The sequence below is a fragment of the Mus musculus genome, chromosome X, assembly GCF_000001635.26.
Source record: "Mus musculus strain C57BL/6J chromosome X, GRCm38.p6 C57BL/6J".
Classification (NCBI taxonomy): domain Eukaryota; kingdom Metazoa; phylum Chordata; class Mammalia; order Rodentia; family Muridae; genus Mus; species Mus musculus.
In genome coordinates, this window is record NC_000086.7 from 151,910,636 (window position 1) to 151,924,467 (window position 13,832).

General features: G+C 41.6%; 1 protein-coding gene and 2 non-coding genes across 40 annotated transcripts in view; all 3 read left to right on the forward strand.

Annotated features, from left to right (window-relative positions):
* The window catches only part of Huwe1 (HECT, UBA and WWE domain containing 1), a 134,633-nt gene that overhangs the window by 109,851 nt on the left and 10,950 nt on the right, over positions 1–13,832 (forward strand). For 37 of the 38 annotated variants that reach the window (XM_030251448.1, XM_030251434.1, XM_030251458.1 and 34 more), the window contains 14 exons: positions 1,574–1,619; positions 3,511–3,798; positions 4,957–5,212; positions 5,406–5,536; positions 6,191–6,405; positions 6,484–6,772; positions 6,916–7,018; positions 7,746–8,292; positions 8,941–9,550; positions 10,411–10,526; positions 10,627–10,783; positions 11,697–11,829; positions 12,061–12,263; positions 12,844–12,971. In XM_030251448.1, coding sequence (XP_030107308.1) covers positions 1,574–1,619; positions 3,511–3,798; positions 4,957–5,212; positions 5,406–5,536; positions 6,191–6,405; positions 6,484–6,772; positions 6,916–7,018; positions 7,746–8,292; positions 8,941–9,550; positions 10,411–10,526; positions 10,627–10,783; positions 11,697–11,829; positions 12,061–12,263; positions 12,844–12,971 — 3,222 coding nt within the window. The remainder of the gene's footprint in view (positions 1–1,573; positions 1,620–3,510; positions 3,799–4,956; positions 5,213–5,405; positions 5,537–6,190; positions 6,406–6,483; positions 6,773–6,915; positions 7,019–7,745; positions 8,293–8,940; positions 9,551–10,410; positions 10,527–10,626; positions 10,784–11,696; positions 11,830–12,060; positions 12,264–12,843; positions 12,972–13,832) is intronic. The other variant, XM_030251447.1, reaches the window with a different exon arrangement.
* Mirlet7f-2 (microRNA let7f-2) lies at positions 1,711–1,793 on the forward strand. Its single transcript, NR_029732.1, has one exon. It is a non-coding gene; the product is annotated as a microRNA let7f-2 (primary transcript).
* Mir98 (microRNA 98) lies at positions 2,579–2,686 on the forward strand. The gene has a single exon (NR_029753.1). It is a non-coding gene; the product is annotated as a microRNA 98 (primary transcript).

Sequence of the window (13,832 nt, forward strand, 5' to 3'; positions counted from 1 at the left end):
TAAAAGCTAATAGAAACACAAAAAAGAATGAAGGCTGTAGTATGTCCCACTCATTCATCTATTAGGATATTGGGTAATTTTTTTCTTTATTTGCATACCAATCAAAGCTTCCCCTCCCTCCTCTCCTCGCAGTCCCTCCCTCTTCTCTTATCCCTTTCTCCTCAGAAAACAGGAGGCTGCCAATGGATATCAACCCACCTTGCTATATCAAATTGCTGTAGGACTAGATGCATCTTCTGTTGAGGCTAGATAAGGCAGCCAAAGGCAGACAACAGAGTAAGGAACAGCCCCTGCTTCTCCCACAAGACCAAGCTGTATATCTGTTAGATATGTGGAGGGACCTAGTTTCAGCCCCTCTGGGCCCAGGTTATTTGATTCTGTAGGTTTTCTTGTGGTATCTTTGACCTATCTGGCTCCTTATTGGGTAAATTAAAAATAAAGACATGAGGGGCTAGAGATAACCACAGTTTCATTCCCACCAATGTAACAGCTTAAAACTAACTTCAATCCAGGTGTGGTGGTGCATGCCTTTAATCCCAGCACTTGGGAGGCAGAGGCAGGCCTGGTCTCCAGAGTGAGTTACAGGACAACCAGGGCTATACAGAGAAACCCTGTCTCGTTAAAAAAACCTAACTCCAGTTCCCTGGAGTTTCTTTGTTTTCAGCCTAAACAAAACAAAACAAAACAAAAAATCGCCACAAATACCAGGTTCAGTTCAGAGAGCTCTTACCCCAAAATAATAAGGCAAAAAAAAAAAAAAAAAAACTAAAATGTACTGGGATTGAATCAGTGGTAATGTGCTTGCTCTATATAAGCCAAACCCACTTACTTATATGTAGGCACATACTGCTACACATGCAAAGAAATGGGGGGGTGCATTAATATTGAGGGTATAGCTTAGTGATAGGGCACTCTTCCAGTCTGTACAAGGTCCAGGTTTGATTCCTAACATGCTAAAATTAGTGCAGACACATTGAGGTATTTGTTTATAATAACAGGCTTGCTCTAACAAATACTTTTATTTATATAAAACTTTGCCTTAAAACCAGCAACATTGTATATGACTAAAAACTAAAATGGACATTGGATTATAGCTCAGTGGCATGTGCATGGTTTGATCCAAAGCAATACCCCAAAACAAAGCTAGAGTGGAAAAAATAATAAACCCAAAGAAGGGAAATAGGTGGAGCTAAGAGTTTCCTGTCTCACAATTGTGCTTATTTCTAATGTGTTCTTTTTTTATTCTTTCATTGTTCATTTCCTGCTCACTCCCATACTTTTGTCTTTATGTAACCTAGTGCATTCTTTCTAGTGTGTTGCTAGAGATAAAAAACTAGGACCTCACACATGGTAAACTTTTGAACTCTCCAGCTGGCCTGTATTCCCCAAGTCCTCTCCAAAGCTGTTGAACATTAGTATAGTGTATGTAAAGGAATTGGATAATATTTTGTATTCTGAAATGCCCACATGGCCAGGCCACTGAATTCCTTGATAGTCTAGGTAAGAAATAATGACTCTCATATTTGACCTTTCTTGTGTGCTTGTCTCCCATTACTCTCTCTTCTCTTTGCAGTGTACTGTAACTAAGACAAATGACTCCACTGAACAGAATGTCTCAGGTAACCCTCCCTCCCTTCCACTCTTGCTAATTAATCAGTGGATTCTTTCTAAATAGCTGGCCACATGGGCTGAAGACAGACACTGGTGCTCTGTGGGATGAGGTAGTAGATTGTATAGTTTTAGGGTCATACCCCATCTTGGAGATAACTATACAGTCTACTGTCTTTCCCACGGTGGTACACTTCCCATCCAACTAGCCCTGTTCAAGTTCCTGTTACGGTTATGCTGTGTTTCGGTCTGATATGTACACAAGCTATTTATCTTGTTCTTTTCCCCCACACACTCGGTATATACATCTTTGAGGTACATACTTTTGTATGGCACTTCATTAGAACACCTGGTGGCAGTGGTTCTCAGTTGCCAGTCCTCAATGAAAATTAACACAGGGAAGTCTAATATGTGTTTTAGAGCTAGATTTGTTCCATTCAAAAGTCTTTTATATTTAGAAGTTATATTCTCCTAGATCTTGGATAACAAACTATTGTTACTAAATTATTGGGGGTTTTTTCTTACAAAACCAAAAGTAATGCCTAGTTTAGTCCTTTTCATTCTTAATCTAAAATCTTAGTGGTCTATGGAATTTAAAAGTTTTAAGAACATTGTCTTTTAAAAGTGGGGTTTTGGGGATCATAGCTTTGTGGGATATATATATACACACACATACATACATACATACATTACATACATATACTTCTCATTCCTTCTAATCATCTTAACAATGGTCAGTAACCATTTTTGTCATTGGTCAATGTGGTCTCATGCTTGCCTCATATCTATTCAGAACTTTCTTCTGCCCTTGAATTGGGAGACTTGTTTTACCAAAGCCTACATAATATTTTAAAAGCACTGAAGAGAATAGCTGTCCCAGCGCTCTTAATATCTAGCAAAAGTATATGAAAGAAAGAATCTATGCTACAAGGTAAAGTGGCCTTTTGCCTACTGCCCTTACTAGACACATCTGCACATGCTGGGGTGAGGTAGTAAGTTGTATTGTTGTGGGGTAGGGATTTTAGGCCCCAGTAAGAAGATAACTATACAACTTACTACTTTCCTTGGTGTGTGGCATATTCACATTAAGTCTTGGCAGTATTGACTCCATTAGAGAAAAGTTGTAAATGTTTATTCAGTAAACAGGAATATAATAAAGGAAGGTGGAAGGGAACAGATGATAGAGTGAGGCAAATAATGTTAAATGACTTGCCCATATATTAGAACATTATTATGTTTATTTTACCATTGAGTATAAACTGGACATTCTTCTACTCTTTGATTCTATGATAACTTCATTTAGAATATGAATATGAAGAATATGAATGGAAACTGTAGGAATTTTTTTAATAAGAAGCAAGGCATGTTGGTTCATACTTTTGCAGTTCTAAAACTTTATAGGCAGAGGCAAGAAAAGCAAACATTCGAGGACAGCCTTGGCTTTAGCGTGAGCTCAGTGTTAGCCTAGGCTGCATGAGACCCTGTCTGTAAACAACAGCAGGAATGTAGAATTATGAATAAATTCTGACCATTTCTTGTTCCAAGTAGATCAGGAAATGTAAGGATCTATAAGCTTTTAGGAGGTTTTTTTTTTTTTCTGAGTAGCCTTGACCTATCTATGGTATGCAACTGTTCCCTTCTACCTGGAACATAGAAAGGATTGTACTCTCTAGATCATTAGAGTCATATCTCTGGTGTTGAGATACAGATAGTATTGTTATTTAGCCCTCATTATTATGATATGCCATCCAAGAACTGTTTCTGGGAACAGATTGATTTGAGAAAGATTTTCATGACTTTTATTTGAATGGGTCCTTACCAGGCTGCATGTGCTGATTGGATTCTTCCCATGGTCATTCGCTAAGTTCCCCTTAACCTCGAATATCATTCTTTCCAATAAAGATGGGACTCCTATGCCTGACAGCTATCCAACAACCCCCTCTTCAACGGATGCACCTACATCTGAGTCCAAGGAAACACTTGGTACCCTACAACCCTCCCAGCAACAGCCAGCACTTCCACCCCCACCATCCTTAGGAGAGATTCCTCAGGAACTACAGTCCCCTGCTGAAGAAGTGGCAAACTCTACACAGCTATTGATGCCTATAGAGTTGGAGGAATTGGGTCCCACAAGACCAAGTGGAGAAGCAGAAACAACTCAAATGGAATTGTCTCCAGCTCCCACCATAAGTGAGTAGAATGTCATCTTTAAAAGGGCATAAAAAAGAAAAGAATTGCAATCTTTGTAACTTTTCTCTGCTTTCTTACTTTAAAGAATTAGGAGCTCAGAATCCTCAGTTTACACTCCAGCTTTCTTAGTAGAAGCTCAGATTTCTTCTTTGTGTCCTCAGTTAATTATTGTTGTATATCTTAATGATAAGTACTAAGCATGCCATAATTTATCTAGGCAATACTCATTTCTGAACTAACTATCATGTCAGGTTTGTTATTTAACTTCTTTGAAAATAATGTTTCAGAGTTGGTGGTGCCTTCATTCATAAACTGAAATTCTATATCATTCAGTTTTCCTATCATTTACATACCTACTGCTCACTTATTTAAAATAGTGCATCAAAATTTTCAACAAAATACTTTTTTTTAACAAGGCAAACTGAAACTGACTTCACTATACCATAATTTCTATGCTGTGGACTGGAGAGATTTTTTTTAAAGATGCCAGTTTTGTTTGTTTTTGTCAGGGACTGTCACAATTTCTTTTCCTGTTGCTGTGATAAAATAATCTGACATAATTTTAAGGGAAGAAGGGTTTATTTTACTCACACTTTGAGGTTATATTCTATCATAGCGGGAAGAGTCACAGCAGAAACTTCAGGGAGCTGGTCACATATCATTATTCATAAAACAATACATGCATGCTTCTCAGTGCCCCTTCTCCAGTTAAACAGCCCAGGGTCCCTGGGAGTGCTAATTCCCAAATGATGTTTTTTCAAAGGCCCATGTCCTAGGCAATATTAGATTTGGTCAAGTTGATGATCACAACATAACCATCACAAGACAGTAACCATTACAAGAGCCTTTTTTTTTTTAGATAACTGAGACCACTAGCATGTTTGTGTAACTGGTACCTGCAGGAAACATTAGAGTAACAAAATCCCTACTTCAGATATCTAGGGACATTGTAGACGTGTGTAGAACAAACGTGTGGTACATAGAAAAGTCTTAAGGAACTTAAGGGCAGTTGAGATGGAAGAGTGGGCAATAGATAATCAAGTGGTAGATGAGTCTGTATTAACTGTTGCAAAAGGAAACAACCCTACCAAAGACTTTGCCTGTCATAACCTTGATTCAAAGTAGCCATCTAATTTCTCACTCTTAACTTCCTTCTAGCCTCTCTTTCCCCAGAGAGAGCTGAAGATTCAGACGCGTTAACAGCTGTCAGCAGTCAGCTGGAAGGTTCTCCCATGGACACCAGCAGCCTGGCTTCCTGTACGTTAGAAGAGGCTGTGGGTGACACTCCAGCAGCTGGCAGTTCTGAGCAGCCCACAGCAGGTAGTTCCACTCCTGGGGATGCGCCATCAGTTGTGGCAGAAGTGCAAGGCAGACCTGATGTATCAAGAGAATCCAACCAGCCACCTGAGGACAGGTAAGTACTATATAGCCAAGAGGAGATTAGGAATGCATTAGAAGTTATTTCAAGCTAAACACTATCAGGCATGCTTGTTGCACTGTGATTGATGTGTTCTATCTGAGATGGGTATTAGGAATGTTTTTGTTGTTTGGTTTGTGTTTGCTTTTTATGGGGAAACTGTATAAAGAAGGATGATTTCTTTCCCTAGCTCCCCCCCTGCATCCTCGGAGAGTTCTTCCACTAGAGATTCTGCCGTGGCCATCTCTGGAGCAGATTCTCGTGGAATTCTAGAAGAGCCACTACCTTCAACAAGCAGTGAAGAAGAAGATCCCCTTGCTGGTAAGTTTCTGTTTCCAAAAAAATCATTGCTTGGACAGACATAACCCTCCAAACACTTTCCTCCAGGTCGGTGTGTGAGTCGGGGGTGGGGGTTGTTGAAGATAGACTAGCAATAAGAGGATGCAGGTGTTGCGCGTAATGGAATGAGTTCAGGCTTAGAAGTCAGGTTAGCCTTAGCTCACTCATTCTCTACTTTTATAAAATAGGACCATTATTTAATATCTCTAATCCTCATTGACAAACACTATGTTAGTCAGTTTTCCATTGCTGAATCAAATGTCTGAAATAGCCAACTTTTAAAAGAAACGATAAGCTTAGCTCACAGTTACAGAGTTTTCAGTCTTTGGTCAGTTGTTTCTTGGTCTCTGTAGTAAGAGACTACTATATAATGGTGGCCACACACAATCTACATGAAAGTCTTTATAAAGGTTGACTTGACAGTGTATACCACTAATGAACTTTTTAAATTTATTTGAGCTGTTGAACTATTTGAAGCTTAGGAAGATGGGTTATGGCTCTTCTCTATATCTTTGCAAGCAGTGGAAACACAAATGGCTGATTTTCCTCAACCCATGATTTGTGTTTCTTTTCTCTGAGTATACCTTTGAACATCCATGAAGATGTAAGTTCCTTTACATCTTACAATCTCTTTAGGTATCAGTCTCCCTGAAGGTGTGGATCCCTCCTTTCTGGCTGCTCTCCCTGATGATATCCGTCGGGAAGTCCTACAGAACCAGCTGGGCATACGTCCACCAACCCGAAGTGCTCCCTCCTCAAATAGCTCAGCTCCTGCAGTAGTGGGGAACCCTGGTGTAACTGAAGTGAGCCCTGAGTTCCTGGCTGCCCTACCTCCAGCTATTCAAGAGGAAGTATGTAAGCGGGAACATGGTGAGAACAGTTTTAGCTTGAAAAGAGCTATACTCTTACTGATTTCTTTTCTTCTATAGGTGCTAGCACAGCAGAGAGCTGAACAGCAGCGACGGGAACTGGCTCAGAATGCGAGCTCAGACACCCCCATGGACCCTGTGACTTTCATTCAGACTTTGCCCTCAGATCTGCGCCGTAGTGTCCTAGAGGATATGGAAGACAGTGTGTTAGCTGTGATGCCACCTGACATTGCAGCTGAGGCTCAAGCTCTAAGACGAGAACAAGAAGCCCGACAGCGGCAGCTCATGCATGAGCGTCTTTTTGGACACAGTAGTACTTCTGCACTCTCTGCCATTCTCCGAAGCCCGGGTACACAGGGAGGCAAGTGGGAGGGCTCTGGAATATCTTGCTTGGCCTTGTTTTTTAATTAGCCTCCTTTACTACCTGTTAGTTGTTTGAACCCAGTTTCTCCTCAGTTCACCAAATTCAGTTTCCTTTTTCTTTTCTTGTAGCTTTTACCAGTCGCCTGAGTGGCAACCGTGGGGTCCAGTATACTCGCCTTGCTGTACAGAGGGGTGGCACCTTCCAGATGGGGGGTAGCAGCAGCCATAATAGGTACCCTTGTCTTTTTTTTTTTAAACCTCACTATACTACCTTCTGAGTCCCTTAATTTTGTAAGTAGAGAAGCTAAAAGATTTTGTGGCGGCCAGGATGACCATTCTGGGCTATTTTCCTTGAAATGAGTAGACAAGCAAAATCTGTTTAAATTCCAAGTGCCACAGCTCAAAAAGGCAGGCTAGCAGCAGATACTAGTTATGGTTTTAACAAAATAGTGGAGGCCTGTTTGGCCTTAGGACTGCAACAGATATGCTACAGAAATAGGGGAGGAGTTACTTACGACTAACTAGGATGAAGCACAGTAGATTTAACATTCTAAAACAATTATAGAAAAGATCAGTCCTTATAAAAGAATGGCAGCTCCTTAATCTAGAAAAGGCAAAAAGCAAGCTGTGGCTCATAGACCTTAGATTTTCATCACTTAGTAAATGATAAAAATATGAATCTCTGCTCTCTTCATAGTCATGTAATAAAGAGCAAATTATCTGATTTGTTTGAGCTTTTTTCACTCACAGTCTCAATAATGCTGTACAACATCCTTCAGGGAAAGAAGTTGTAAAGTACCTGGTATATGATAGATACACAATAGACTTGTTGCTGTGGATTGTTTTGTCTTCTTTTACAGTCTTCCTGGGATTATCCCACTCGTTCTTCTCTCATGTACCTCATATACTGATCCTAGTGCTTTAGCTAGTGTTACCCAGAAACCATGCTCTGTTTCCAGGCCTTCTGGCAGTAATGTGGACACACTACTCCGCCTCCGAGGACGACTCCTTCTAGACCATGAAGCCCTGTCTTGCCTCTTGGTCCTACTTTTTGTGGATGAGCCAAAGCTCAATACTAGCCGTCTACACCGAGTACTGAGAAATCTCTGCTATCATGCCCAGACCCGCCACTGGGTCATCCGCAGCCTCCTGTCCATTTTGCAGCGCAGCAGTGAAAGTGAGTTATGCATTGAGACACCTAAGCTCTCCACAAGTGAAGAAAGGGGCAAGAAATCAAGCAAGAGCTGTGCATCAAGCAGTCATGAGAACCGTCCCCTGGATCTGCTCCACAAGATGGAGTCCAAAAGTTCCAATCAGCTCTCCTGGCTCTCAGTATCAATGGATGCTGCTTTAGGCTGTAGGACTAACATATTCCAGATTCAACGTTCTGGAGGGCGTAAACATACAGAGAAGCATGCAAGCAGTGGTTCCACTGTCCACATCCACCCCCAGGCTGCTCCTGTTGTTTGCAGACATGTTTTGGATACACTCATTCAGTTGGCCAAGGTGAGGAGCTTGAAGGAATCCTTGACCCCAGGGTTTTTTGGGCATCAACACCTTGGGTGAGATCTGGACAGTAAAGGGCTAACAGATCTCTTTGTTGATTTATTTTATATTGTGCCATTTGCTGTTTCTGAGAAATTGTCCAATAAATAACTTCATGGAGTTTTATCTCTGTTCTTTACAATTTTTAATGTACTATCTCAGTCATCGAAACAACTGTTTACACTCTATATGATTCTTGTTTTACAGATAAAGAAGCTGAGATTCAGAGCACTTTAGTGGCTTTGTCGTTTGACTAGAAAGTGACAAGCTCAGTATTTTTTGAATAATAAACAGTGCTACTATGTATTGGGGGCCCACCTGTACTAGGCACCAGGCAAAATGCATCACCTCATTTAATACTTTGTGTCGTTCTCCTTGTTTCATTAAGTGCAGAGAGACAAAAGATTTAGAAAGATTTTTAATTTTGTCTTGCTTCAAAGTCCTTATTTTTTTAGGCTGCTTCACCATCTACTGGATAGAAGTCATATAATCCATCTGTCTTGTATTAGCAGAGCTGGAAAAGGAATAGTCTGAGAAGCAATTGTCTTTTCCTGTCAGGCTTATCCTTTACAGAGACTCCTTAGATCGAACCTATTCTTTTCCCTGCAGGTGTTTCCCAGCCACTTTACACAGCAGCGGACCAAAGAAACAAACTGTGAGAGTGATCGGGAACGGGGCAGTAAGCAGGCCTGCAGCCCATGCTCCTCACAGTCCTCCAGCAGTGGCATCTGTACAGACTTCTGGGACTTATTGGTAAAACTGGACAACATGAATGTTAGCCGAAAAGGCAAGAACTCCGTGAAGTCAGTACCAGTGAGCTCTGGTGGTGAAGGGGAAACTTCCCCACACAGCCTTGAAGCCTCTCCACTGGGGCAGCTCATGAACATGTTGTCACATCCAGTCATCCGCCGGAGTTCTCTCTTAACTGAGAAACTCCTGAGACTCCTCTCTCTCATCTCAATTGCTCTCCCAGAAAACAAAGTATCAGAAGTGCAAACTAACTCCAGCAACAGTGGTTCCTCCACTGCTGCCACCTCAAACACATCTACTACTACCACCACCACCACTACTGCCACTGCCCCCACGCCCACACCCCCAGCTGCAACTACCCCTGTCACTTCTGCTCCAGCTCTGGTTGCTGCCACAGCTATTTCCACCATTACTGTAGCTGCTTCTACCACAGTGACTACCCCCACAACTGCTACCACTACTGTTTCAAGTAAGTGTTTAAAGTCAGAGCTATGGGGTATGGGCTCCCATCTTACTCTCACTTCCCAATCCAGATAATATTCTCTAAATCATAATTATTGTGAGAACAGGATGTGTTCATTCTTAGCCTGTTTTCTCTTCATTCCCCTCCCCACACCACCATCTTCCATGTGTATGGTGTATGCACCTGTACATTTGTATAAAGCCAAACCTCTGGCTCTACCAAAAGTGGTGGAGTTAAATCCTAAGATTTCCAGACTATACAATAATAGACTGAATGAATGCAGTGTGCTTTAAGATAACAGACATCTCAGGAAGAAGAGAAAATAAGCCAGGTAGCAGAGGATTCTCGGCAGGTATAGGTTGGTTAGTTAGTTTGGGGGTTTGGAGTTTTTTGTTTGTTGGTTTGGTTTGGTTTTTTTGTTTTTGTTTGTTTGTTTGTTTGTTTTATTTTTTTGAGTAAGGGTTTCTCTGTGTAGTCCTGGCTGTCCTGGAACTCACTCTGTAGACCAGGCTGGCCTCGAACTCAGAAATCCGCCTGCCTCTGCCTCCCAAGTGCTGGGATTAAAGACATGCGCCACCACTGCCCGGTGCCTGTATAGGTTTTAAAGGATAAATTGTGGGATATGATAGAGAAATACTTAGGATTTTTGGTAACCTTACAAGGCATAGTTAAGAATATAGCTCAGTGGTAGAATGCTTCCATGGTATGTATAACATCCTAAGTTCAATTCTCAGCACACCAAAAAGATTTGGCCTTGATAGGTAGGTTGTCATTTTCTCTGCTTTGCCATTTTGAAGCCCTGTACAGTGCAGCACTTCCAGGTTTATGACAGTCACAGAGCTTTAATGTGTTCTGTTTCCTTGAAGCTTCTACTACTAAAGGCAGCAAATCTCCAGCAAAGGTTGGTGAAGGAGGCAGTGGTATAGACTTCAAAATGGTGTCCTCTGGCCTCACTGAAAACCAGCTACAGCTCTCTGTAGAGGTGAGTCTAAGCTCTTTATACCTTCTGAAATAGAAGGAAAGGGGTAGACATTTCAGTTCTCAGGTTAGGGCTTTTATTACCTCTCCTATATTTTACCTAGGTGTTGACATCCCACTCTTGTTCTGAAGAAGGCTTGGAAGATGCGGCCAATGTGTTACTGCAGCTCTCTCGTGGGGACTCTGGTACCCGGGACACTGTTCTTAAGCTGCTACTAAATGGAGCCCGCCATCTGGGTTATACCCTCTGTAAACAGATAGGTAATAATATTATTCTATTCTGTCTTCTTATAAGACACACACAGAGACACACACTGAATTAGACCATGCTCCTAAAGCTCAGTTCTTGTTTTCATCTGTGGATTGTTTGAGAACAAGGTTGTCTGACTTTCTCATCACCAGCAACTGCTATATAGCTGGTCATCTGTGCTTAGTGAAGGAGTAGGGGAATATTATTCATGAGAACAAAAAGACCTACTTTTTTTTCTCCCTAATTATTAGTATCTACAAGAGCCCCATGATAAAGTTGCAATAACGGCTTTTTTTCATCTTCAAAGATATACGTAAACTATGATAAGGTTCAGGAGTTATACTCACAATAATGGCCTCCTTTGTATAGTTTTGATGATGCAAAAGTTCTAGCACTTGAAAATTGTCCACGGGTGATACATGATTATCTCATTGTTCTATAGATAGCATCCTTTGAGGGAGAATAAGAATACCACAAAAACCTGAGTAGGTTTTTTTTGGTTTTGTTTTGTTTTTGTTGTTTTTCTGTGTAAACCGGGGCTGTCCTGCAACTCACTTTGAAGACCAGGCTGGCCTCGAACTCGGAAATCTGCCCACCTCTGCCTCCCAAGTGCTGGGATTAAAGGCATGCGCCACCACGCCCGGCCACCTGAGTAGGTTTAAGAGCTATATAGATAGAACATAGATCATGATATGTCTCCAGAAAAGGCCCTTTTTATTCTCTATACCAAACTGCTTTTTGTGTAGATTCAGTAAGACAGTCCAATGAATTGGTAGTCCCCCAAGTGGTTGGTCCATAGAAAAAACAATAAACCAAATGGTAAAAATTTCTGTTCACTTATATTTCCTGCAACAATGTCCTGGTAAAGTTCAGCTTTCTGCTTTAAGGAAATTTCTGACCACATGAATCCTCTGCCTACCCCAGGTACCCTACTCGCTGAACTACGGGAATATAATCTGGAGCAGCAGCGGCGAGCCCAATGCGAGACCCTCTCTCCTGATGGCCTACCTGAGGAGCAACCACAGACCACCAAACTGAAAGGCAAAATGCAGAGCAGGTGGGTGTGGGCTAGAATCTGAAACATTTGAAAAGTGGCTTTGGCTGGTTTTTCTCTTCTGTGTTTTTTCTATTTGTTCTATAACATACTTGACCTGGTGTTTTTAAAAACTTCTCCAATGGCTAATACTATTTTTAAGGTTATTTTTTCTAGTTAATACCAGAATCCCTCCTTGCTCTGAGTATTTATACTTTGATGTCAATATACATAAGCCACCTCTACACTGTACAGGTTTGACATGGCTGAAAATGTGGTAATTGTGGCATCTCAGAAGCGACCCTTGGGTGGCCGGGAGCTCCAGCTGCCTTCTATGTCCATGTTGACATCCAAGACATCTACCCAGAAGTTCTTCTTGAGGGTACTACAGGTCATCATCCAGCTGCGGGATGACACACGACGAGCTAACAAGAAAGCCAAGCAGACAGGCAGGCTAGGTATAAAGCTAGAGTGTCTAATTGAGGGTGGTGGTGGTGATGGTGATGCTGCTGCTACTGGGGCTGGGGGTGGGTCCAGAGTCCCTGGAGAAGCTGGGCTAAAATGTCCTGTTTTGTTTCTATTTGACCTTTCCAAAAAAGCACCACCACCCCCCTTTTTATCAAGTGTTGATGGCTGTATTGTATAACCCATTCAATCATTCACCTGAGAATGAATAGATCAAGTTACAGTTGAGGGGTAATTGAAATCTGGCAAAGAAATGGAAAGACCAGCATTTCTCTGAGAAAAACTTACAAATGTGCTTTCTGCCTCCTTAAACACTCCTAACTAAAATATTAGCCATGTTCTCATACATTGGCTTCTGTCCCATAGAACACTCTACATGTCACCATCCATTTGTCTGGCAATCCCCTGCTCTTCTCTACCCTGGGACTTGATTATGAGGATACAAAACTGCCTAAACTAAAACTCAAATTCAACAAGATTCCCTATGGCATCCATGAAAGAAGAAAAGAATTTTGGGCATTCCCACTTCCTACATTTTATATCATGCCTTTCCCCTTTTCCTCTTTCTCCCAGGTTCCTCCGGTTTAGGCTCAGCTAGCAGCATCCAGGCAGCTGTTCGGCAGCTGGAGGCTGAGGCTGATGCCATTATACAAATGGTACGTGAGGGTCAAAGGGCGCGGAGACAGCAACAAGCAGCAACGGTTAGCATGATGCCTGTGGCCCCTCATTCATTTCTCTACCCTCCTTCCTGCACCATGTCATCAGTGGGGGTTCATTGCCCATACCTTGTATGCTTTTGCATTACGTTTGCTAAATGAATGCCTCTAGACAACAAGGTTACTTTCTGTTGGTGTTTCTCTTGCTATTCATTGATTGTTTTACTGGTTTGTATTGATTGATATCTGGTTGAATATAAAGCTTGGCCATCATACCTCACTCCCAGCTATCCAGTTAGCAGTGTTTTGCAAATTGTCTTATGCTCCATGCCTGGGTTCTGAAGGGATATAGGGTTAAAAAAATTTAGTGTTGTGAAATAATGTAGAGACAACTCCAAAGTCCCCTGAGCTTGGTATACATTATCTATGGCCACTGTTCCACCCTATCCTTTAATCTCAGCACTTGGGACAGGGGCAAGGGGGATCTCTGTGAGTTCAAGGCCAATTTGGTCTACATAGTGAGTTCCAGGACCAGAGAAACCCTGTCTCAAAAAATATAGTATATTACTGATCACACTGGACATAGTACAGGATTTGGGGAATGACTCCAGCAGCAGTAAAAAGAGAAAATAAAGAGCTGCTATTCTTTTTTATCTGCCCAGTCTCATGTCCTACCTGATAAAGACATAGCTTAAATACCCCACTTATGGAAGATTATACTGAGTTCAGTTTGAACAAATAGAAATAGCAGGAAGCATACTTTCTGCCTACCTTACAAGTATGTATACAAACAGAACCTGGTCCAGAAAAACCTACAATTTTTGTCTATATTCAGAGCACCAGTGTAGGGGTAGAGTGGGATCTGAGAGGGAATTACATGGGAGCAGCTTATAGAGAATGCAGTCA